This window comes from Megascapheus bottae, chromosome 32 (assembly GCF_031878675.1).
Source record: "Megascapheus bottae isolate mThoBot1 chromosome 32, mThoBot2.hap1, whole genome shotgun sequence".
Classification (NCBI taxonomy): domain Eukaryota; kingdom Metazoa; phylum Chordata; class Mammalia; order Rodentia; family Geomyidae; genus Megascapheus; species Megascapheus bottae.
The window spans coordinates 7511839-7537235 of NC_143540.1; the positions used below are offsets into that span (position 1 = coordinate 7511839).

At 46.7% G+C, this 25397-nt stretch overlaps 1 protein-coding gene across 2 annotated transcripts; it reads left to right on the forward strand.

Annotated features, from left to right (window-relative positions):
• The first annotated feature begins 1763 nt into the window (after nt 1–1763).
• On the forward strand, nt 1764–25281 carry Ip6k1 (inositol hexakisphosphate kinase 1). Of its 2 annotated transcripts, none has more exons than XM_090323538.1 (6): nt 1764–2039; nt 14924–15270; nt 15443–15653; nt 19655–19836; nt 21212–21387; nt 22065–25281. In XM_090323538.1, the coding sequence occupies exons 2-6, from the start codon at nt 15048–15050 to the stop codon at nt 22572–22574; spliced, it is 1302 nt and encodes a 433-aa protein (XP_090179664.1). In that variant the 5' UTR covers nt 1764–2039; nt 14924–15047; the 3' UTR covers nt 22575–25281. The 2 variants fall into 2 exon arrangements, with proteins under 2 accessions (XP_090179664.1, XP_090179666.1); XM_090323540.1 differs by lacking the exon at nt 1764–2039 and adding an exon at nt 2177–2256.
• Nucleotides 25282–25397: the final 116 nt, after the last annotated feature.

Sequence of the window (25397 nt, forward strand, 5' to 3'; positions counted from 1 at the left end):
ATGTGGTACTGAGGAATTGAACCCAGGGCTTCATGCCTTCTAGGCAGGCACTCTACCACTGGGCCATGCTCCTGGTCCCCCTTATCTGTTTCTTTAGAATTCCTTAGCTCTCAGAGCTTGTCCTTGTTGATCCAGCTGTTACATATAGTCAGGTGGCTTACAGTCACCAGGCAGAGGGCTGGTCTGACTATGTGCAATGCTGACCCCCTTCCTATGGCTAGCATCAAGTTCAGGTTGTCAGCCTTCAGGAGGACCTGCTTTCTGGGTAAAGGTTGCGCTTAGCATGCTATCTGTGTTATCTCAAATCTCAAGTCTTTACCCCTTGGTCAGTTCTACAGGCCTGAGTCCTGTCAGAGCAATGGACAATTTCACTTTCTAGTTATGGTCTTCTAGGCTCAGGAAGAAATGGAATGCCTTCTGTGGCAAAGACGTTTATTTTTCTTCCTTTGCAAGGGTCTTATTATGTAGTCCAAATTGGCTTTGAACTTCGTGTTCTCCTGCCTCAGCCTTCCTAGTGTTGGAATTATAAGCCATTGCACCAGGCTAGTCTGGCATGGGGAGGAAGGGTAGAACCTCTTAATGGGGCCATCACTAAAGCTAATATTAGAGTAGGCCTCAAGTTGAACAACCTTGAAAGTGCCTATGGGTAGATTTCAGCCTGTTCTAAGGGCTCATTTAGCCTGTTCTGAGAAGCTCTGCTTTTTTTTTTTTTTTTTTTTTTTGTCAGTTGTGGGACTTGACCTCTGGGCTTGGGTCTTGTCCCTGAGCTCTTCAGCTCAAGACTTCCGCCCTACCCCTTGAGCCACAGTGCCACTTCTGGTTTTCTAGTGGTTCATTGGAGGTAATCTCACTGACTTTAGTGCCTGGGCTGGCTTTGAACCTTGATCTTCAGATCTCAGCCTCCTGAGTAGCGAGTTATTACAGGTGTGAGCCACCGCGCCCGGCTAAGCTCAGCTTTTATTCTTGTTTAGTAGGTGAGGAAGCCCAAGTTGAGAGAGGTTAAGCCTGTAAGTTGTCAGAGGTGACCAGCAGAGAGGCCTTTGGATGTGAGTTCAGGCCATGGCTACTGGTGTATACCCAGACAAGGATCCTCGTCTTCTTGATGTTCGGTTCACCTTGGGGGCAGATCATGATAGTTCAGGGCAAAACATGCCATTAATTAAAAACTCCAGGCGAGATGCTTTGGGGCAGAGGAAAGGGAGCGTCAGCTGTGTGCCAGGGTTTGCGCTGACTTAATCCCCACAGAGCCCTTAGCATGGGCACCACAGCAGGCTGAGTCTCGGGACTAAGGAGGGGTAGAAGCCACCAGGAAGACGCTCTTTACACTCTGGAGCCAGGAAGGACGAGGTTCGAGACCCAGTACCTCCACTTGCAGGGGCTGAGCGACCTTGGCCTGGCCTCCCTTCCCCGCAGCCCAATTTCCTCACCAATGAATGAGGGTCAGCCCTAAGGGTGAGCGGCTGACAGAGTAAATACCACGCTGCTGGCTAGGTGTGCGCGCGCGAGTCGTGACAAGACGTTGCGGGGCCGAGCGCCCGGGGGCCGAGCAGACCCGTGGAGCCAAGGGCGCGCGGGCCTGCGTGTAACCAAGCAGAAGCTGCGCCGCCGCCGCCCGCAAGCTCCAAGAACGCGGCGCATGCGCCAACTCGTGCCGTCACAGTCACGTGCCCCGGGCATTCTGCACGGGGCGTGAGAGGCAAGCTCTGACTGACGGATCAACCGACCCGTCAGGGAGAAGCAGTCCTCCAGGATTCGAGGGAAGAAGCTGTTGATTGGGGCTAACCTCACTTAGGGGCGGGTTCTTTGCCGTCCTGGTTACCATGACGCCCGGCCCCCGCCCCCTCGGCTGGCCGCCATCTTGTTGTTGATCTGTACCCAGTGGGCAGCGCCGGGAGCTGGACCGAGCGGCCGCTGCGGGGCCGCTGTTGCGGGGGGCTCAGCCACCTGCGCTGCCTGCCAGGGGGCGGGCCGAAACCTGGAGGCCCGGGGGGCCCAGCTCCCGTGGGGAGCCTTGGGCACCCGCTGCCCGGGCCCGGTCGGTGAGTGACAGGAGCCGGGGCCGAAAGACCCGCCCGACGCCCGCGGGGAGGGTGGCGGCGGGCGCGGGGTTGAAGCCGGCGCGCGTGGGGGCCGGCGCTTAGGTCGGGCATCGCTGGAACATCCCTTGAGCGAGCGATGCTGGCACCCAGGCCGGGAGGGCCCGCCCGGGGGGAGGTCGGAGAGTCCCGCCGCCCTGAGGACCGGCCGGCTGGAGAGGTAGCGGGGACACCGCGGGCCTCGAACCGACGCCGGGGCTCGGGGGACGTTCTCCGGCTCAGCCTGGTGGTCTGCTCCGGGGTGTTGATGCCGGGGGGGAGATGACGTGTATCGCTGCCCTAGATAGCATCCCAGAGCCGTGTTGAGGCCCCCGAGAGACTTAAGATTCGATCCGACCGGGCCCAAGCCTCCAGACCCAGAGGCCGGTGTCACGGGCCTGTGACTTTTGCAGCTTTCAAGACCCCTCTTGGCTCCATCTTCCCCGCGACCCCGTTCTCTGGAGCTGTTTGCTTCCTCTTAAGAGCCTAGTTAAACGTCCATAATACCAGAATTTTATTTTATATTATTTTTTCCCTTTTTTTTTTTTTGGTGCTGGTCCTGGAGCTTGAAGTCTAGGCCTGGGCTTCTACCCCTGAGCTTTTGTATTCAACCACTTGAGCCACACATTTCCACTTTGGGCTTTTTTTTTTTTTGGATGGTTACTTAGAGATGAGAATCTCCCTAGCCTAGTCTTCTAGGCTCCTATGGCCGGAGCTGACTTTGAACCTCGATCCTCAGATCCCAACCTCCTGAGTGGCTAGGATTACAGGCGTGAGCCACCGGCCCCGGAACATCATACTGGAAATTTATTTGAGGGTTACAGTGTATGTAGGTGCTCGACCACCTCTTTTTACAGTCTATTCTGTGGGTGTGTGCGCTGATCCTGCGGCTTGAACTAGGCCTGCGTTCTGTCCTGAGCTCTTTTGCTCAAGATTACCACTCTTCTGCTTGAGCCATGGCTCTACTTCCAACTTTTTGGTGGTTAATTGAGGATAAGTGTTGGGGACTTTCCTGCCTGGCATTGAAACACTTTCCTTTTCCTTAGATCTCAACCTCCTAAGTAGCTAGCAATACAAGCACAAACTTGCACAATGTATTCTTTTGAGAGTAACTGTGATACCTGGACTAATTTGATCTCTTCTAATACACTGTAGGAGTGTATTAGAATGAGGGGGAAATACTTTTTTTTTGGTGTGGATGGTCTCGAACTGACAAATTTTTATGGGGGGGGGGGTACCCACTCCTAAGGCTAGAACTCAGGGCCTAGGGGCTGTCTCTGAGGTTTTTCTCCCCTTAATGCTAGTGTTCTACCACATGAGCCACAGCTCCATTTCTTGCTTTTTGGTGGTTGATTGGAGATAAGAATTTCACAAACTGCCCTGCGTGGGCTGGCTTTGAGCTTCAGTACTCAGATCTCAGCCTTGTTGAGTATATTATAGGCATGAGCCACTAGCACCTGGCTGACAAATTAACTTTTAACAATACTGAGGGTATTAATAGGCTCTGTAAAAATGAGAGATTAGGTCTCTTAAAGAGGTGTAAGGTGGAGATGACAGGCACAGTATGCAGTTCTCACAGCTCCAAAACTCATTTACCCGTCCTTCCTTGACATCCTGTGTGTCATTATACAAAACCTGCACGAAATGACTACGAGGTCAGGCAACAAATACTTTGTTCATTTTAGTTTGGGTCATGCCACCTGTGAATGTTTAATTCAGAAAGCAGATGCTGAAATTAGAAGAGGCAGATAGCTTGTTACTGTTTGCCTGATAGTGTGTTTGAGAAGAAAGAGAAATTGAGTGATCTTTATTTACTTCATTTATTTACTTCAAGGACACGTTTCCCTCTGAATCATATATTTTTTTTTCAATTTTTTTTTGATAGTACTAACTTTTTTGCGCATGGGTGCCGTGGAGACAGTCCTGGGGCTTGAACTCAGGGCCTGGATATTGTCACTGATCTTTTTCACTCAAGGCTAACACTCTACCACTTGAGCCACAGCTGGACATCAGGCTCTTTGGTAGTTAATTGTGGATGAGAGTAGCTTTTTGGTGGTTAATTGTAGGTAAGGATTTCACGGACTTTCCTGCCACAGCTGGCTCTGAACTGCAATCCTTAGAACTTAGCATCAGTACCTCTCTTAGTACTGATTTAAAAAAATATCTTCAATGAAGTTTGACCTAGGTAAGATCCACTGCCTTTTTTTTTTTGTTTGTTCTTTTAAGAAGTTAAGGTAGCTGTTTTTGTTAAAGTAGTAACTCTTAAGTTGGAACCCTATTTTGGATGTTGGATTCCTTTAAAATACAAAAAGAAGAAAAAAAATAGTCTGCCCTTAGTCAAGTTCTCAGTAATTGCTCTGGCATCTGGTTTGCTCTGACATATAGTTTTAGGAAATTTAAGGGCCCTTTAACATCCATAATTAGTTTAACCCTATATTAGAACTACTGTCTCAAGGAAATCAAAATACATACCCAGGAACTTTGTCTTTTGTTCAATGCTTTCACTACCTCATGAATGTTTATGAGCAGTTGATTATGCTTAAACAGTTACCCAACGACATTTAATAACAATACTTATGTACTGAGCATTTTTAAGTGCAAATGAATGAAAGTGGTTATTGGGTTAAACCACTTTATCTTTGCAGAATTTACTTGTATACTGCAGCACTTTTGATTTTTTTTTTTCCATTTTATTTATTCTTGCCAGTCCTGGGCTTGATCTCAGGGCCTGAGCACTGGCTGTGGACTTTCTTAAGGCTAGGGCTCTACCACTTGAGCCACAGCACCACTTCTGGCTTATTCTATGTATGTGGTACCAAGGAATTGAACCTGGGTCTTCATGCATGCTAGGCAAGCACTCTACCACTAGGACAAACTCCTGGCCTCTTGTAAGAATAATTTTTTGGCCAGATGTAGTGGTGGACCTCTATGTCCCAGCTGCTTAGGAAGTGGAGATTGGTATGATCTCAGTTTGAGACCCTCTTTCAACAAAAAGCCAGTCATGGTGGGGTGCCTCTGTAATCTCAGCCATGTGGGAGACCTAGATAGGAAGTGTTAGTAGAGTTAGTATGTCAGTATGACCCTCCCTGAAAACTAAGTAAAAAATGGAGTAGGGGTATAGCTCAAGTAGTAGAGTGCCTGCCTTGTGAGCTTGAAGCTCTTTAGTTGAAACTTCAGTACTGCTTAAAAAAATAATAATTTTGGGGAGCCAGGAGTTTGGCCTAGTGGTAGAGTGCTTGCCTAGCATGTACGAAAATCCAGGTTCAATTCCTCAGTACCAATACATAGAAAAGCCGAAAGTGGTGCTGTGGCTCAAGTGGTAGAGCATTAGCCTTGAGAAAGCCCAACGACAGTGCTCAGGCCCTAAGTTCAAGGCCCAGGACTGACAAAAACAAAAAAAAAGCCTTTTTGTTCTGTTTTCTGATAGGACCTAATCTCCTTCTGTATCTTCTCCCCCCAAGCGCCCCCCCCAGTCCTGAGGCTTGAACTCAGGGACCAGGAAATGTCCCTGAGCCTCTTTGTGCTCAAGACTAGCACTCTACCAATTGAACCACAATGCCACTTCTGGCTTTTCTGAGTAATCTGTTGGAGATAAAAGTCTTACAGACTTTTCTGCCCATGATAGCTTTGAACCTCGATCCTCAGATCTCAGCCTTCCGAAGAGCTGAGATTACAAGGCATAAGCCACTAGTGCCTAGCTCTCTGTATCTTACATCTTGTCCCCTGCCAGATATGTGTCTGAGTTGGGAACATCTGTAATCAAACAGGGAAATGGACGGAGTGGACAAGTAGACGTGGAAATTTGCTGATATCTACCTCTTACGCTGGAAGTGCTGGCATAGATTGACTAGTGCCTTATGGAGGGAGGCCCATCCTCAGGAGGGCGGAGCGGAATACAAATAAAATAAAATTGGGGTTGTGTGGCCCACTTTCCTTCCTTGCTAAAATGCCAGTTTTGACTATGATAGCAAATTAAATAAGCTTGACATTGGTTAGTAATACTCGAAGAACCTCTTGATTGAATTTTGACCTTGTGTAAATGCCATTATTTACTGCTTTCCCTTTTATTTTCTGCTGCCCTGACACTGTTAGGGAGCATTGACAGGTAGAGCTGGGGACCGACTACATAGTAATCTGTCTGGTTTGGGGCAAGAAAATGAACAGGTATTTTGTGTGTTAATGGCACTGAGTGAGTCTGCTTTTGCACTGATTATTTGCCTTTTTGTACTTTTTAGATGGTACTGAATTTGAACTCAGAGCAGATGCTTTATGACTTGAGCCACTCCTTAGTTCTCCCAGTCTTGTTTGCTTTATTTTCCAAATAGGGTTTCACTTTTTTTGGGGGGGGGGTCTGAGACTAGGACTTGAATTCAGTACCTGATGCTTCCGCTCATTGGCTAGTTCATTACCAACTGTGCCATGCCTCCAACCTCTAGGGTCTCATAGTTTTTTGCTTACTGGTAATGAACATAATCCTCTTGTTTATGCTTTGTATGTAGCTTCCTTTCTTTTAATGGTCCACCCAAGGCCTGGGTGCTGTCCCTGACTTTTGGTACTCAAGATTTGTACTCTACCATTGGAGCTACAGCTCTTCTTTTGGCTCTTGGAGATAAGTCAGGAACTGTCCTGCCTCGGCTCGTTTTGAGCTGCCATCTCCAGACTCCTGAGTAGCTAGGAAAACAAGCATGAACCACAGTGCCCGGCTGGTTTTGGTTCTTGTATAAAAGATGAAAATACTTTTTTTTGTTGTTATGATTTGAAGTTACTTTTGTGTAAGAGGCAGTATAAATGAATTTTGTTTGTAAATATATATTCACAACGTTGCTGGATCCACAGTGGAGACTATATTTTGTTGAGCACTTAGAAAATCTTCTCTGATCTCTTCTCAACATTTTCGTTTGGATTTAGCTTATTTTGGTTTCTTCATTATACGAAAGAAAGGGTAGACTAGGGGAGCAGATCTGGGACTGGACTCTTCAAGTCTGGAGTTTTTGGTGTGTCATTATTGAGACTTGAATTCAAGGCCTCACCTTCTTGCTCTGCTTTTCCAATTGTCACTCTACCATTTGAAGCATGCATGGTATTCAGACTTTTTGCTCTTTCGTTGGAGATGAGTCTTGCAGACTTTTTTTGCCCCAGCTCTGGCTTTATGCCTTGATCATTACAACTCAGCCTCCACAAATCTCAAATCTATAGAGTTTGATGTCACAAAGAGTACCTTTCAGTCCATAAAAATCTTGGTATATTATGGTTGAAGGAGCAGTTACTAAACCTAGTCTGTTATCAAAAATGTAAAATTATAGTTTCTTTGACAGTGTTTAAATGTCAGTTACTGTAGAACCCAGCAATAAGTCTTAAATATCTACCCAGGAAAAATGAAAACATCTCTGCATATAAAGCCTTGTACATGATTTATAATAGTGAAAGAGGAAAATATCAACTGATGAATAAATAAAATATGGTTTGGAAAGATAATGGAGTATTCTGCAATAAAAGTTCTGACATGTTACAATATGGATGAACTTCAGAAACATAAAATGTCATCTGTTCTTTAATAATTAGCTTAATTTCTTTACAGAGATGGGAAACTTGGGCCAAGAGTATGGCCTAGTGGTAGAATGCTTGCCTAGCATGCATGAAACCCTGGGCTTCAATTCTTTGGTACCACATATACAGAAAAAGCCAGAAGTAGTGCTGTGGTAGATCTAGCGTTGACCTTAAGGAAAGCCCAAGGACAATGCTCAGGCCCTGAGACCAAGCCCCAAGAGTGGTACCCCCCCCCCAAAAAAAAAAAAGAAAAAAAAGGTGGGAAACTTTTGTGGGTGGTGAGGGTCAGTACTGGCTCTTGAATTCAGCATACTTTCACTTGGCATGCTTGTTCATGACTGATGCTCAACTGCGTGCGTCACACCTGCAGTCCCATGTTTTGTTGATTACTCTGGAGGTGGGATATTGCAGACTTTTCTGCCTTGTCTTCAAACCACTTTCCCTTAGGTCTCATCCTCCTCAGTAGCTATCATTACAGGTATAAACCCTCACTGCTTGACTATGTGAATTCTGATGACCAAGGTATTGGTCTACAAGGAAAGTAGTTGCTGAATACTAACCCTTGTTAGAATTTTCTTTTAAAATTAAAAGTAAAAAATTGGGGCCAGGAGTTCAGCCTAGTGGTTAAAGTGCTTGCCTAGCATGCATGAAGACCCGGGTTCGATTCCTCGGTACCACATACATAGAAAAAAGCTGGAAGTGGTGCTCAGGCCCTGAGCTCAAGCCCAGGACTGGCAAAAAAAAAATAAATAAAAGTAAAAAATTTCAGATAATTTTTGAGGACATAAAATGGACAAAATTTGGTAACTTTTTCTTTCTTTTTTTTTTTTTGACAGTACAATACAGGGATTTACACTTGCTAAACAGGTACTCCACTTAAGCCACTCGGCCAGTTGATAATTTTTGAAATAAGGTCTTGCTTTATAGGGGGACTAATAGTCATACACCTCCATACTTAGCTACTTTTTATTTTTGTCACTCCAGGGTTAGAACTTGGTACTGTGTGCTTGCATTCAGCTTTCTTGCTCACTGCTGAGCAATCTGTCATATGAGGCCTCCAGGTAAATGGAAGTGGGAGATAGGCTCACACACTCAGACTTTTATTTCCTTCTCAGCTGGTTTCAAATGGCCATCTTCTAGACCTCAGCCACTTCCAGTGGCTAGGATTACTGGTAGGAGCCACTGGTGCCTGGCCAGCCAGGTATTTTTTATTGGTTAATTTAGAGATGGAATTTCCTTACGGACTTTTTGGTCTATGCTAGCTTTCCACCACAATTCTCTTAACTTTGAGCCTCCTCAGTAGTTAGGATTGCAGCCAGTAGGTACCTGGCTTAGGGGGTTTAATTTTAGCTTCCCCCCAACAGTATCAGTCAGTAGTTTTAATTTTGATTTACCTGAATGCTAATGAGATTAGCCTTTTTTTCCCCCTGTGCTTACTGTCTTTGTTGTTTTCTTTTGTTGAGACATGGTCTCACTGTGTACCCAAGGCTAACCTTAAACTTAAGATCTTCCTGTCCCTCCCTCCCAAGTTCTGGAATTGCAAGCCTGGACTATAACACCTGGCATCTATCTTTCTTTGTAATGTACTTATTTTAATCTTTTGCCCATTTTGAAAAGTTGGGTTTTTTCTAGTGGCATACACATGCTAGGTAAAGACTTAGTCCCACCTGCCTAGTCCTACCTTTTTTAAAAATTTTTTTAAAGAGGTCAATATTCCTTTATGCTTTCTGTGTACTGTCTGAAAAATCCTCTAAATCTTCAGGATTTCTAGCAAGTCTTGAAGTCAGGTAATGCATGTCATATAGCTTTCTGCTTTCACTTAGATGCTTTATTTAGATGTTACATTTAAATTTCTGGTTCGGGGGGCCAGGAGTTTGGCCTACCAGTAGAGTGCTTGCCTAGCATGCACGAAGACCCAGGTTCGATTCCTCAGTACCCCACATACATAGCAAAAAGCCGGAAGTGGTGCTGAGGCTCAAGTGGTAGAGTGCTAGCCTTGAGAAAGTCCAAGGACAGTGCTCAAGCCCTGAGCTCAAGCCCAGGACTGGCAAAAAAAAAAAAATTCTGGTTCATCTTGAATTAATCTTCGCTGATATGTGAAATTGGGATCGAGATTCATCTTCTCCACTTGGATTATCTGCTTGTTCCAGTACCAGCAACGTTTGTTGAAAAGGCTTGTGTATTACCTGTTTTTCTATAGTATTGGCCATTTTAAACAGCAAACCTTTGTTTCTGAAGGTTGGGAATTCAAGAATGGCTAACAGTCCAGGAATTTGCCGTCAGGATGTCTTCTCAGGCTGTAGTCATCTGAAGGTTTGCCTGGGCCACAGAAACTGTTTTCAAGATGTACTTGGCTGTTGGTTGGAGGTCTTGGTTCTATATCTGCACTGGAATTTCTTTGAGTGTCCTATAGCATGAATTTTTCACCTCTGGGGCAAAGATCTGAAATAGAATAAAGAAGAAACCATGTTGCCTTATTAACCAAATTACACAGTCATATCTCCCCATCCCTCCCTCCTTTCTTCTTCTTTACTGCCTCTCCTTTCTTTCCCTCTCTTCCCCAGAGCCTTGGGCTTAGCAGACGAACACTCTACACCTGGGGCTCGAGTGATGCTCTTACTGGGAATGCGGTGCCATGCCTGCTGGCATATTTTTCACTGTAGTCTATCCTGTGTTCAAGGGAAGAGGGCAGTACTTAGGAAGTGAAAAATGTCAAGCATTTGAAACCAAATTCAAAGTACTAGGATGTGTGCTAGCAGTTCATACCTGTAATCCTAGCCACGTAGGAGACTGAGATCTTAGGATCACAGTTTGAAGCCAGCCTGGGCAGAAAAATCTCCACTTAGCAAAAAGCCAGAAATGGAGGGGGCTCAAAGGGTAGAACACTGAGTTCAAGACCCAATGCCAGTGCATACACATAAAAGGTACTATTTTTTTCTCCTTATTTTCTTTGGTATCATTGTAAAAAACTGTATAAGTGTAGGCTTATTTCTGGAATATCTCTTCTTTTCCACCACCGATCTATTTAATTTCCAGTAACCCACTGCTGTAGCTTTATAGAAAATCAAGAGTCATATAGTGTATATCATCCAGTTGTGGTTATTGTTTTCCCCCAGACCTGGGTGGTATTCCTGAGCTTCTTTTGTTCCAGGCAGCTGTTCTACCACTTGAACTTCAGGAGAAAAATGTTACCTTTTTAGTAGTAGGACAGATATATGAAAATCACTAGCAGACTTTTAAACAATTTTACTAGTATATATTACTTGTATAAAGGATTCATTATAACATTTCTATATGTGCATGTTATATCCCCATCAAGCTCACCTCCTTTAGCTGTTGCCTTTGCGCCCCTTTCCCCTGGCAGAAGAATTTCATGTTTGGCCCGGGAAGGTGTCTTAGTGGTAGAGTGCAAATGTGTGTGTGTGTGTGTGCGTGTGTGCGTGTATTTGCTGTTTACATATTTGCAAGCAAATTACCTGGACTCATTCACTCTGTTTGGAAGTAAAATGGCTCAGTGGAGGCTTACTGTGCCCCATCACCCATTAATTCCCTTTCCACAGAGCCTGTTTTACTTACCTGTCTTTTTTTTTTTTTTTTTTGGTATGTATAATTGTAGCAAGGGATTTTCACTACGGTGTTTTACATGCATACATTCTATCTATGTTTTACTCAGAGGACGTACATGAAACGCACTAGTGTGTAAGGTAGCAATGCAGTTATAAACCTAGTGTATGGATAATTGAAGTTAGTGTGAGTGGCAAGAATTACTATTCTGTTCTGCTTTACTCAAAAGCTATGTGATGAAGAAACATTCCTGGTAAGGAGATACGCAGATCAGTCATTTTAGAGTGTTCTCTTTAATCTTGTCAGCTTGCTGTTACCAAACTCAACTACATATTAGTCTAGCTACAATATGATCAAGGCTGGGAAAGTAGTGCTGGTACTGTCCCTGTGTGTCTTCCAGTTATATATAAGCTTTTCTTTTTAGCTTTTGTCCTCAGGATTGATGGGCAATTTAGACATTCTCATTTTAAGTGTTCTATGTGTTTATTTCACAAACATTTCTTGCATTCATCTAATACATTGCTTGCTGATTCCATGATGCCTTACCTCACAAATTAGGAGTCACAGACCAAGTATTCCTGGGGGATTGCTTAGCATAATTGTGAGCACAATGACATATTTAACTTGTTGTTGCTGTTGTTGGTTGTGGGACTTGAACTCTAGGCCTGGGTGCTGTTCTTGAGCTCTTTAGCTCAAGACTAGCACTCTACCACCTAAGCCACAGCACCCCTTCCAGTCTTCTGGTGGTGAACCATGATCCTCAGATCTCAGCCTCTGCTGAGTAGCTAGGATGACAGGAGTGAGCTACCAGCACCCAGGTTATTTATTTATTTATTTATGCTTTTATAACACAAAGGAATGGCTTCTGGGCCTTAGTACCTTAAGCAGAGATGTTGGAAGGCTGTCGGTAGCATTCAGCTGGCTGGACCCCTCTGCTCTACCTGGATAGGAATCATGGCTACAGGAGGAGAAGCTCCTGGAGCTATTTGGAGGCCTCAGCATGTTGTTGTAATCCTTAGCAAGTAGCACTGGAGGATGACAGGAGACAGCAGTAGGTGGTGACCTTTAGCTTTGGTGAAGGTCCTGGGTGTTATCCTTCTGTAAAAGTGTTACAGCTTCTGCGCCTCAGGGGTTAGGTCCAAGGGCACACGACTTTGAAAGCACTGGCATATGTTAAAGCTCTCTTCCTTGTGCCCCAGATCTGTATTTCCTTCTGGCTCTCTAGCCCTTTCTTCTGACTTTCTATAGGCTCTGCTTTCCTTTTCTGTCTACTTGGTGCCTCCCATTGCGCCTGCTCTGGCCATTGTCACTGCTCCTGTTGGAGTGGTGGCTCTGGGAGAGAGGTCTGTAGTCACTATTGCTGCCAGTGCTTTGCTGGTGCCATCCCCATCAGCTCCCCAGTCAGCTGCCCAGATAGCTCCAGCTGTCTCTGCACCGTTGCTGTCTCCTCCACAGCTTGTACTTGTTCTTTGCGTTTTAGCAGCTCATCTGCTCTGCTAATGAAGGAAATTAAAATAGACAAAGACTATGGGAGAGAAGTCTTTACAGGACCAAATGTTACAGCACGGGTGGTGGGGGAGTGTAACAGCAAAGGCGGGTCTCTTCTGGCTGACTCACAAAGTGAGGTAAACCAGCATGCTTTTAGCCAGAAAAGGGGGTGTGGCAAGGCTGTCTCTACCAATTATGACCATCCCTTTATGCAAATGAAGACCTACTGGCACCAGTCATGCCACTAATTAGGGGCACTGGCCTGTCATCAGTCATGGCAGTCTGTTATACAAGTGAAGGGATTGTTTGCATCAGTCACCAACCTTCCTTCTGTGCTACCGTTGGAAGCCCTGCTGCTTTGGTCTGGGTGGAAATAGCTGTAGAGTCATTAGAGTTTACTATCTTGTGAAAGTAGAAACTATGGTGCCTTTGGGGAACTGGAGTTGTGCTTCCGCATGTAGCTTCCTCCAGGGGTTAGTGACATGTTCATGGAAGCTGATGCTGGCTGCTTGGCTAACAGTACTTTGCTTTAGGCAGCTGGGACACCAGGAAAAAGGGTCTAACAGCTGTCAGGGAATCAAATCTACTCAGTACTCAAAAACTTAGCTTAGTTAAAGAAAAATTAAATGAAAGCTGGGTACTGGTGATTCACCCTTGTAATCTTAGCTACTCATGAGGCTGAGATCTGAGGATCACGGTCCGAAGCCAGCCTGGGCATGAGACTCTTACCTCCAATTAACCACTTCAAAAATACAAGTAGAGTTTTGATTCAAGGTAGTAGAGTGCTATCCTTGAGCAAAAAAACACAAAAAAATCCCCCAAAACTCAGGAATAGTGCCCAGACCCTGAGTTTAAACCCCCTACAACTGAGTTTAAAAACAAACAGCTGAGGGCGGTGGCTCACGCTTGCAATCCTAGCTACTCAGGAGGCTGAGATCTGAGACTTGCTCTTCAAAGCCAGCCTGGGCACTAAAGAACATGAGACTTATCTTCAGTTAATCACTACAAAATGGGAAGTGGGGCTGAGGCTCTCAGGGTAGGGCGGTAGCATTGCGCTGAAGAGCTCATAGACAACACCCAGGCCCAGGGGTTGGGTAGCCTTGAACTGAAGAGCTCAGAGACAGCACAGTGCCCAGGCCCAGAGTTCCAAGCCCCATGACCCACAAAAAAACAAAACAAATCATACACACACACACTCACACTCAAATAATAAATAAATAAATAAATAAAAAGATGCTTATATATTAAAGGCTTAACATTAACACTATTTAACAACTGAACTCCTCCCCACCAGTCCTTCAGGTAGAGATGATCCCTACCATCTGATTTGTCAGATCTGATTTGTCAGGCAATAACCCTTCCCTTGAATCAAGAAGAGATTTGAAAAACAAAAACTGTATTTGAATTTGAAGTAAACTGAGATAATTGGCCCTTTTACTTTTTTTTTTTTGCCAGGCTTGGGCTTGGGCTCAGGGCCCGAGCACTGTCCTTGGACTTTCTCAAGGTTAGAGCTCTACCACTTGAGCCTCAGCATCACTTCCGGCTTTTTTCTATGTATATGGTACCAAGGAATCGAACCCGGGTATTTGTGCATGCTAGGCAAGCACCCAGCCTCTAGGCCAAACTCCCGGCCCCATGGCCCTTTTACTTTTTTGGCAGTACTAGAGATTATACTCAAGTCCTCTTGGCACTTAATAGACAGCTGCTTTACCATTGATTCATACCTCTAAGTTTTGAGACAGACTCAAGCCTGGACTGTGATCTATATATCGTAGACTTGCCCGTTTGTAGCTGGCATGAAAGCACACACCACCATGCCCAGCTCTCTGGTGAGAAGAAATGTGTGAATTTTTATGGCCAGGCTACGATCTTAACTTCTCAACTTCGCAAATGTCTAGGAGTATCGATATGTACCATCAGTACCTTCCAGATAATTGACTTTTTAAAAGCTGTAACATATTGTAGCTCTAAAATCATATTCTGGGAGAACTTAGAAGGGATCTAAGAACTAGGAAATCAAGGTTCGTTTTTGTGCACAAAAACATGGCTGGAGGAGAACAAAGTTCAACCTATCATTCAGCAGAAATTTACTGATGTCTCGTGTCCCAGCGGTTGTATGTGCTGGGGATACACTCAGAACATCGGCTCTGCTCATCCCAGGACCCCGTGCTTCTTAGGAAGGCACCTTATCACTTGAACCATCTCACCAGACATTTCAGTTCCTTTTTTTCCTCTCTCGTGTTCCCTAGGACCAAATAATAAGCTGAGCAAGCTCTGACCATTGGCCTATCACTCGCCGGGATCGTACCTAGCTCTCTTTGTGGCCCATGTGCTGCATCCTCAGCCGACAGTGTGCAACCGGCCCCCAACGCAATGTGTGTTTGTCAAACCATGGAAGTGGGGCAGTATGGCAAGAACGCAAGTCGGGCCGGAACCCGGGGAGTCCTCCTGGAGCCCTTCATCCACCAGGTGGGCGGCCACAGCAGCATGATGCGCTACGACGACCACACTGTGTGCAAGCCCCTCATCTCCCGGGAGCAGCGCTTCTACGAGTCCCTCCCTCCCGAAATGAAGGAGTTCACCCCTGAATACAAAGGTGAGGCACGCAGCACTTTCCCGAGAGAGAGTAGCACCTTGGTTTGGGCGTATGGGTTCTTGGCTGTGTGCTCCTGGTTTTGTCATGTGATTGTAGGTCTGTGGGCTGTACAAAAGGAGTGCTGACAGGCTGTGTGGAGATTTATGGACTGGCTGTTTCATTTCTTCCACAGGGGTGGTATCAGTCTGCTTTGAGGGGGACAGTGATGGTTACATCAACTTGGTGGCCTACCCTTACGTGGAGAGTGAGACTGTGGAGCAGGATGACACGCCTGACCGCGAGCAACCTCGGCGCAAACATTCCCGCCGGAGCCTGCACCGCTCAGGCAGTGGCAGTGACCACAAGGAGGAGAAAGCCAGCCTGTCCCTTGAGACCTCTGAGAGGTGAGAATGGGGGAGCCAAGGTGCAAGTGCATGCCTCATTCTGAGGGCACAAGCACTCAGAGGCAGGCGGATCACCAAAATACCAAAACAAAATAAATGTAATGCCCTATAGAATTGAATATTCATACAAGGTGCACAGATGTTCTCAGCATTAACCTAAGATGTAAGATGTAGGTGGCAACAACCCAGGTCCCTCAACTGGTGAATGGATCATCCAAGAAAAAGAGTGGAGCACTGATACCATGACGCTACAACATGAATAGATCTTAAAAGCATTCAGTAAAGGAAGATAGACTACATTCTACGGTATAATAGTTTATGTAAAGTAATTAGGAAGCTAGGTGGTGGTGGCGGCCCACACCTGTAATCCTAGCGACTCAGGAGGCTGAGATCTGAGGATCATGTCTTTAAGCCATCCTGGATAAGGAAGTCAATGAGACTTTTTTTGATGAGTCATGGAGCTTGAACCCTGGGCCTGGTGTTTCCCTGAACTCTTCAGCTCAAGGCTACCGCCCTACCCTTTGAGCCACAACACCACTTCCGGTTTTCTCCTGGTTAATTGAAGATAAGAGTCTCATGGACTTTAGTGCCCAGACTGGCTTTGAACTGTGATTCTCACATCTCAGCTTCCTGAGTAGCTAGGATGGCAGGTGTGAGCCACTGTGCCCAGCGTCAATGAGACTCATCTCCAGTGAACCACTAGAAAATTGAAAGGGCTCTGGCTTCAAAGTGATAGAGCAAAGGCCTTGAGCAAAAAAGCACAGGGACAGTGCATAGGCCATGAGTTCAAGCCCCACAACTGAAAATAAAATAATTGGGACAGGCAAACCCATATAGAGCGAGCAGGTTAGTGTTTGCTTTCTGTTAATAGAGGGTGATTAGGATTAGTGTAAAGGAGAGTGGCAACTAATTAAAACAGGGCTTGCTTTTGGAGTGAAAAAACTTATGAAAATTACAAACTTGAGAGTATATGTACTGAAGGAAAACAGTTCCACTAAATGGTAAAAAATAATGTGAACTAACAGTATTAAGAGCTTCCAAAACCATGAAATACTCTTAAGTCTCAGTGAGGTGCTCTACAAATTGGTTTGGAAGTTGAATTTAGGGTACACACTGAGATGCAGATGAGAGTGCTTGTCTGGCCTAGGTGAAGCCCTAGATTCCAGACCTAGCACTGAAAACAAAAGTGATAAAGTTGAAATTGGGCGTTTTCTTACATGTTAGACGTGGTTGTGGGATCAGTTCATTGATCCATACTGCCCATCTTAGGTCGCAGAGCTTTTTCAGGGCCCAGCGTGTCCTGATCTTCTCAGTCACACCAAGAAAGAGGTATCAAGAAGATAGGAGGGCTGGGAGTTTGGCCTAGTGGTACAGTACTTTCCTAGCATGCACAAAGACCCGGGTTCCATTCCTTGGTACCATATACATAGAAAAAAGCTGGAAGTGGTGCTGTGGCTCAAGTGGCAGAGCACTAGCCTTGAGCAAAAGTGTCCAAGGACAGTGCCCAGGCCCTAGGACTGGCAAAACAACAAAAAAAAAAGATAGAAAACCTGGATGGGCACAGTGCCTCATACCTGTCATCCTCACTAAGGAGGCTGAGATCTGAGGATTGTGGTTCAAAGCCAGCCCGGGCACTAAAGAACATGAGATTCATATCTCCAGTTAATCACTGGAAAACCAGAAGTGGCACTGTGGCTCAAGGGGTAAGGTGGTAGCCTTGAGCTGAAGAGCTCAGGGGCAGGGTCCAGGCCCAGAGTTCAAGCTCCATGACTGACCAAAAAAAAAAAAAAAAAAAAAGAAGATAGAAAACCCTACTTAGGGGCCAGGAGTGTGGCCTAGTGGTAGAGTGCTCGCCTCTCATGGATGAAGCCCTGGGATCAATTCTTTGATACCACATACACACAAAAAGCTCAAGGACAGTGCCCAGGCCCTGAGTTCAAGCCCAAGGACTGGCAAAAAAAAAAAAAAAAAAAAAAGAAAACCCTACTTACTGTATGGTTATGCTGGAGTCAGGCAGAGTCCATGGGACTCATTCCACAGTTCTGAAGGGCCGAGTGGCATTTGATACTGTTGTCGTGCTGCCCCTCTGCTTGGAGCCACAGTCTTGCTCCATAATTTTAGGGCCTGTGGGTTCACCAGCACTGTGTTGTTACAGGCTTCCCAGTGGGAAAACAGCAATGCCAGTTACTTCACAAGTTTTTGCTGGAGCATAACAAAATTGTGGTAGTTTCACTATTTTTACTTGGAGTCAATTTTCTGTCAGAACCTCTTGGTTTAATTTATTTTCAAAATAAAACTCTCTTCTCACATGGTTGCATGCTTTCCAGCAAAGCTTACTTAGGTAAACTAACATAGGCTCTGTCCTGCTCGTGGTAGTCCATCTTGATTTTCTTGTTTTAGTAAGGATTTATTAGAATTTAAGTAGGGAAAAACAGCTTCCCACCATGGAGAAATAGGATTACTATCTTTTTCTTTTGCCGTCTCCCTCCTTCTACAAAGGATTATTTATAAACATGGTGATGTTAGCATATACTTTAAAAAAAACAACACTGCATTAAAGGAAGACCAAGACAGGAAAGCTGTTCCCGTCCTTTAAAAGAACCCTGTGTATTTGTGAATCTGTACCTTGAGTGTATAATGCTTTTCTTTTTCTTTTCCAGTTGTGGGGCTTGAGTTCAGGGCCTGGGCACTGTCCTTGAGCTTTCTCAGGGCTAGCACTCTACCACTTGTGCCACAGCACCACTTCTGGCTTTTTCTGTACGTGTGGGTAATGAGGAATTGAACCCAGGGCTTCATGCGTGCTAGGCAAGCATTCTACTGCCAGGTCACACTGACTCTTAGACAATACTAATATGCAGTGACCACCTTTTTTTCTGCTCCTCTTCCTCCTCCTCGCACTGGTACAGGAGCTTGAACTCCAGGCCTTGTGCTCTTGCTTGGCTTTTCTCTGCTTGAAGGCTGGTTCTCTACTACTTGAGCCATTTCCAGCTTTTTACTGGTTGCTTGGAGGTGAAGAGTCCCTTAGATTTGTCTACCCAGGCCTCCTATCTCAGCCTCTGAGAAGCTGTCATTATAGGTGTGAGCCTTCGTCATGCATCATACGTTGTCTTGAAGTGTAGCTGGTTTTCAATACTTTCAGTGCTGTGCAGCTACTGTTCTGTTCCTCTTTACCTTAGTTCTTGGGTACTGCTAGTCTACTTTGATCTGTCTGTGAACTTGAAGTGGCCCAGGAACAGAATCCTACAATATTTCTTTTTGTATCTGGCTTATATCACTTAGTAGAATGTTTTGTAAGTTTATCACAATGTCATTCATTTGTATAGCTAAATAATCTTTGATTGTGTGTTTATATACATTGCTTATCCCTACAGCTGCTACTGAATGTGTTCTTTCTGCCTTTTGTTGCAATGCTGTGTGAACATTGGCATGATTATCTGCATGAATCCTTGTCTTTAGTTCTTTTGTATATTATACATTAAGATGGAATTCTTGAGGCATCTAATCTAATCCTGTGTTTAACCTTATTTTGGAGATGAATCTTCCTGTTTTCAAACCTCTGGGCTCAAGCAGTCTTGCCTCCTCAATCTCCTGAGTAGTTAGGCTACAGAAATACACCATTGCACCTTGACTGTATTTAATATTTTGAAGAATTACAAAACATTTTTTTTCACAGTGGCTGCGCCATTTTTCCTTGTACACGAGCACTGTACAAGGGCTCTAGTTTCTTCACATCCTCTCAGCCCTCGTTCTGGTTTTTACTTTTGGATGGTGAAGTGCAATCTTCATCATATAATTTTATACCAACAACTGTTTTTTCAGGCAGTTTTCAGAGATGCAAGAGCACTACTCCAGATTAGTGTCTCAAGTATCTGGACCCCTGGGCCACCTGTTGGCAGATCCTGAAGGTGGTGGGTTAGGGTTGGTCAGATCCTCCTCTTCCTGTATCCCTGAGGATAACAGGGCCTAAGTCCCTTAGTGATGTGTGTGTGCTTCCTTTCTAGCTCCCAGGAGGCAAAGAGTCCGAAGGTGGAGCTACACAGCCACTCAGATGTCCCTTTCCAGATGCTAGATGGCAACAGTGGTCTGAGTTCTGAGAAGATCAGCCATAACCCCTGGAGCCTGCGCTGTCACAAACAGCAGCTAAGCCGCATGCGCTCTGAGTCCAAGGACCGAAAGCTCTATAGTATCCTTATTACCTCTCCTTCAGTAGTGATTCTAGATCTGTGGGTTCTGATTCATGGCTATCTCTGGACCCTGACTGAAGTTCTTCTCTTTGTGTAATAGTTTTTCATCTTTAGCATGCGCACACGTGTGTGTGTGTGTGTGTGTGTGTCACAGTCACAGTCAGGGACTTGTGACTGGCTTTTTTGCTCTAGGCTAGCACTATTTTTTTTTTCCTTCAAATTCAGTTTTGTTAGGCTAGCACTTTTTAATTTTTTATTTTATTTTATTTTTTTTGCCCAGTGCTGGGGTTTGAACTCAGGGCCTGGGCACTTTTTTGTTTAAGTCTAGCACTCTGCCTCTTGAGCCACGGCTCTACTTCCAGCTTTTTCTGAGTATGTGGTTCTGGGAAATTGAACCCAGGGCTTAATGCATGCAAGGTGAGCATGCTACCCTACCCTAGGCTACCCTCCCATTCTCACTTTTTAATCTCTTGAGCCATATCTTCACTTCCAGCTTTTTGCTGGTTCATTGCTAGTCTCATGGGGGCCAAGAGCATAGCCTAGTGGTAGAGCGCTCACCTAGCATGCATGAAGTCTGTCCTGGGGTTTGTTTCCTTGGTACCACATACTCAGAAAAAGCCAAAAATGGTGCTGTGGTTCAAGTGACAGAGCACTAGCCTTGAGCAAAAAAGTATACAAGGGGACGTGGTGCTGTGGCTCAAGGGATAGGGTGGAGCCTTGAGCTGAAGAGCTCAGGGACAGCACCCAAGCCCAGAGTTCAAGTCCCACAACCCACAAAAAAAAAAAAAAAAAAAGTACAAGGACAGTGCCAAGGCCCCGAATTCAAGCCCCAGGCAAAAGGAAAAAAGAGAGTCTCGTGGACTTATCTGTACGGGCTGCCATCAAAATGTAATTCTCAGCTCTCAGCCTCCTGAGTAGCTAAGATTACAAGATACCAGCACCTAGCCTTTTTCTTGCTTTGATTATCGTGGTTTTTATTTTTAAAAAAAATGGGTGACTGGGAGGGTGACCCAGTGGTAGAGTGCTTGCTTAGCATGCATGAAGCTCTAGATTTGATTCCTTGGAATCCACGTACACAGAAAAAGCCAGAAATGGTGATGTGGCCCAAGTGGTAGGGCTAGTCTTGAGAAAGCTCAAGAACAGTACCCAGGCCCTGAGTTCAAGTGTCAGACCAGCAAAAAAAAAATCAGTAGGGCTGGTCATTGGTGGTTCTCTTCAGTCATTCTATGCATTGTGTGTGTGTGTGTGCGGGAATTAAAGCTAGAGGTGTGAAATCCTCCTCTGAGAGTCCATGAGAGTTTGCATTGAACTTGGTCGTGTTTTTCTGGGTGGGGTGTACATTGAATTTTGTTGTCATTCTTGACTGTGGCCCAGAATTCCTGCTGCTTGAGAATGTGGTCCACCACTTCAAGTACCCCTGTGTACTGGACTTGAAGATGGGCACTCGGCAGCACGGAGATGATGCATCTGCTGAGAAAGCAGCCCGGCAGATGAGGAAGTGCGAGCAGAGCACGTCTGCCACACTGGGGGTCAGGGTCTGTGGCATGCAGGTAAGTCACCACCACTTGAAAGCCTAGTGCTACCACTTGCATGTTTTAGGTTGGGCCCACACCTGCCTGCCACCCATGCCAAGTGTCCTGGCCCCACTCTTCCAGAGGCTCCTCGAGCGGGTGAGTTCCCCACAGGCTGCTGAGTATGTCCTTGTAGACGTGACCCCTGAGCCCTGCCTTTGTTGTTGACAGATGCAGATTTGCCAGGTGCAGATTTGTTGGGAGAGCTTGACATGGGGACAAGTGAAGGCCTACCTATCAGCAAAATGTTCCTAGTTAAGACTCTAGCTGAAGCCAGCACCTGTGCTCAGACCTAGCATCCTAACCACTCAGAAGGCTGAGAGCCAAGGATTGGGCTTGAAGCCAGCCTGCACAGGAAAGTCTGTGAGACTCTCTATCTCCAGTGAACCACCGAAAAGCTGCAAGTGGAGTGTTCTCAAGTGGTAGAAGGCTAGCCTTGAGTAAAAAAGCCAAGAGCACCCAGGCCTTGAATGCAAGCCCTAGTATTGGCATGGAACAAACAAAAACAAGTCTAGTACATGAGCCCCAGGACAGCTTCAAGTAGGAGTAGGCCGCAGCTGGTTTTTGTAACTGATAGGAAAACCAAGGGTAAATGTAGCCTACTTCTAGTTGGAGGAGCTGCTTTGCTCACCCTGTTTTGTCTCCTGGAATTTCAGGTGTACCAGCTGGATACAGGTCATTACCTCTGCAGGAACAAGTACTATGGCCGTGGGCTCTCCATTGAAGGCTTCCGCAATGCCCTCTATCAGTATCTACATAATGGCCTGGACCTGAGACGTGACCTCTTTGAGCCTATCCTGAGCAAACTGCGGGGCCTCAAAGCTGTGCTGGAGCGGCAGGCCTCCTACCGCTTCTACTCCAGCTCTCTGCTTGTCATCTACGATGGCAAGGAAAGCCGATCTGAGCTGCGTCTCAAGCACCCGGACATGGGGCTCTCTGAGGTGGCACCGCTCTGTGGCCCCAGTACCAGCCCCAGCAGCACCAACCCTGAGGCTGGCCTCTCCTCTCCACCCAAGGTGGATGTCCGCATGATTGACTTTGCACACAGCACGTTCAAGGGCTTCCGGGATGATCCCACTGTGCATGACGGGCCAGACAGAGGCTACGTGTTTGGCCTGGAGAATCTCATCAGCATCATGGAACAGATGCGGGACGAGAACCAGTAGGCCCAGTCTTGGGCTCCCAGGACCCCTTCCTCTCCACCCGCAGGCAGGGACCATTGCTCTGAACTTGCCGTGAGGACACACAGACTTGCTTTTAAAGGGTTATATTTCTCTTTGGTGTAAACTAAAAGAAATGTTTTTAGCTGTAGCCTGGAATCCATATATATAAAGTGAAGGAGGGCAGAACATCCGTCCTCTCAGCCAGGCTTCTTAGCTCCATTGCTCTGATTGCTGTGTCCAGGCTGACTTAGGAAGGAAGAGGTGCCCCTGGTGGGCTTGGCAGTGGAGACAGGATACCCTTGGGCTTTGGTTCCTCTTACCTAGGCTTTGGGGTCTGTGGTTACAGAGCCCTGGTCTGTCACAGGGTCCTTCCATTTCTATTTATCCCTTTTTTCCCAGTAGAGGGGGCTGGGGGGCCTATCTCTTTAGGCTTTCTAGTCTCGTGTTGTTGGTGTCAGCTAGCTCTTGAACAGAGGCCCTTGGGATATCCTAGGGCTAACTACACAGCTGGACCCATCCTTGGGTCTGACTTTGGTATGGGGTTAGATTTAGGAAACTGAGCTGAGGCCAACTGATGGCAGAGGTCAAGCTTGTGGGTTCCCCAGCCACCGACGGACACATGAACCTCTTCCTCCTCTGCCACAGCCCTGGCCCACCCCTCTCACCAAGATCTCTTGCCTAAGGGAGGCTACTCCCTCTTGCCTCACTGATGGGGACACAGCTCTGTTTTTTTTCTGAGGAGAGTTGCTGTCCCAGTAGGTCTCAGACCCTCTAGGGGCTCTGCGTTCTTTTCCTGTGGACGGGAGTCCCCCTCCCTCCTCTGGTTTGGGCAGCTGTGCTGCCTATGGATGGGCTGCTTCTCCTCCGGCTCAAGGGCTGTGGTCCGCTCAGGGTCGTACACTTCCCCAGGCCGAGCTCAAAGCAGGAGCCCATTGAGGGGAGCATTCCAGGCCCTGAGCTTGGAAAGGGAGAACTTTAACCTTGTCTGCTTTTAGGACATTGGGCCCTGGTGCAGGAGCCCCGATTCTGCTAGTGGGAGCTTTGTCTGATTAATCCCAGTCAGTTTGTTCATTGTCCACCTGCCAGCCTCCTCCTCATGGGGAGCCTCCCCTTAGGGTGTAGCCTTGCTTGTTAGTATATATTGATTTCCGTCATGCTTTCCTCAGCAAAATACTCCTGTTTCCGGTGTGAGTGAGCTTTCTGCCCCTATGCCCTTCCTCAAAAGATGCCACCTTTTTATAAAGTCCTGGTAACAATGAATTGCAGTGAGGTTTCCCTGCTGACTTAGTACCCTTCCTGTGGGTCTGGAGTGTGGCTCTCAGTATTGACAGTGGGGCAGTGAAAGTTCAATGAGTGACCTTGTCTCATGATGGTTCTAGTCATTTTTTGCTGCCAACCTTTTTGTGACAAAGACCTGTTGTCTGTAACACAGGCAGCAGCCAGTTACACTACACTCAGCCACTGTCAAGGTTAGCATCCTTTCCTCCAAGCCTAGGCCACTGTTGTCACTTTGACATGTGCCTGATTGAGCATCCAAGGTAAGCCTGCCAGCCTGTGTCTGTGAGAGGCATTGGTAACTGCTGGACAAATTCTCCAGTCCTTACAGGTCCATCCTTGATGGATTCAGTCTCTTGGACTGGACTCCCGTGTCAGTGGTGGGCAGGTTCCCATTGCTTGGGCCTGGGAGGTGGTGCAGCTTTGTCGTTTTGTCTACACTAAGGAAGCGCTACTGCCTTCCCATCCTCCATGGCTGAAACCACAGAATGATATGGGAGAGAAGACAGCTTTTACTGACGCCAGTCTTCCCTGGCAGGATAGAAGATACGTTTCTTATCCACTGCAGATAGCCTGGGGATGTGCTGTGCCTCCCTACAATTGGGGAGCAGAGGCTGCCCCTTCTGTGCTGCTCATAGTAGAAGAAGCTATACCCACTTACCCTGCCGCTGGGATTCACAGATTTTCCCCAGGACAGGTTCCCCTCTTTGAGCACTTTGATACCTGGTGATGCGGCCTTGTTGATCTGCTGGGAGGTGGCAAATGTGTGTGCACACATTTTTCTGCCACTGCGCACTTGCTCACCGATCCAGGCTGCAGCCTTGTCCCTGCCAGGGCCTGCTTTCCCAGCCTCAAATCGGGACCAAAGCGCCACTCGGGATCATGGGCTGGGGAGCCCGGGTCACTCCCGCAAGTTTTTTCTGCTGGGCCGGTTCAGACACCAGCCCAGCATGGGGGGATGGGACAGGGTGGGTGGTGCTTAAAGGGGAATATGGGACCAGTGTAGCAACCTGCCAGGGACCCCCACATCTGCCTGTTCTCGGCCAGTGGAATGGACGTGGGGATGTTAGCCGCTGCTCACACTCTTGGCCGCGTGCACGTTTCCTGGATGCAGATGGCATTGAACTTCACGGCTGTACAATTCGGTTATGTTTGTGTGGGGGGAAAAAAAGAGCCCTGAGGAAGGACTTGGTCCTTCCGCCTCTCGGGGAAATGTAAGACCTCCCTCCCTGCTCTTGTTTTTCCTGGAAGCCGAGCTGCCCCGCCGTCCGCCCGCGCCCGTGGCCTCACCCGGATACTCCTCGCGGCTTCGGCTGCCTTTCTCCAGATCTTGGAAGGGGTTCGGGCGGAGCCTACCCCTTTCTGTACACCTAGTGCTGCCCGCCCGCTTGTGTCTGAGGTCGTATGCGTCCAAATAAAACCGCTAGAAACTGAAGTTTGTTCGGGTGTTTGTGAAAACCCCACAGCTGCCCGGTGGGCCGGCCCAGCATCCCCGCCTTCCGGGCGGGGACTGGGCGAGGCCCCGCGGCGGGCGAGGGCGGAAGCCGCCGC

What these genes read in the sequence shown, in the direction of transcription:
- Ip6k1 (XM_090323538.1), top strand. Translation starts at nt 15,048, where the DNA reads ATGTGTGTTTGTCAAACCATGGAAGTGGGGCAGTATGGCAAGAACGCA. An exon ending in TCCCTTGAGACCTCTGAGAG is followed by an intron (nt 15,654 to 19,654) that starts GTGAGAATGGGG and finishes CTTCCTTTCTAG; the next exon opens with CTCCCAGGAGGCAAAGAGTC. An exon ending in TCAGGGTCTGTGGCATGCAG is followed by an intron (nt 21,388 to 22,064) that starts GTAAGTCACCAC and finishes CTGGAATTTCAG; the next exon opens with GTGTACCAGCTGGATACAGG.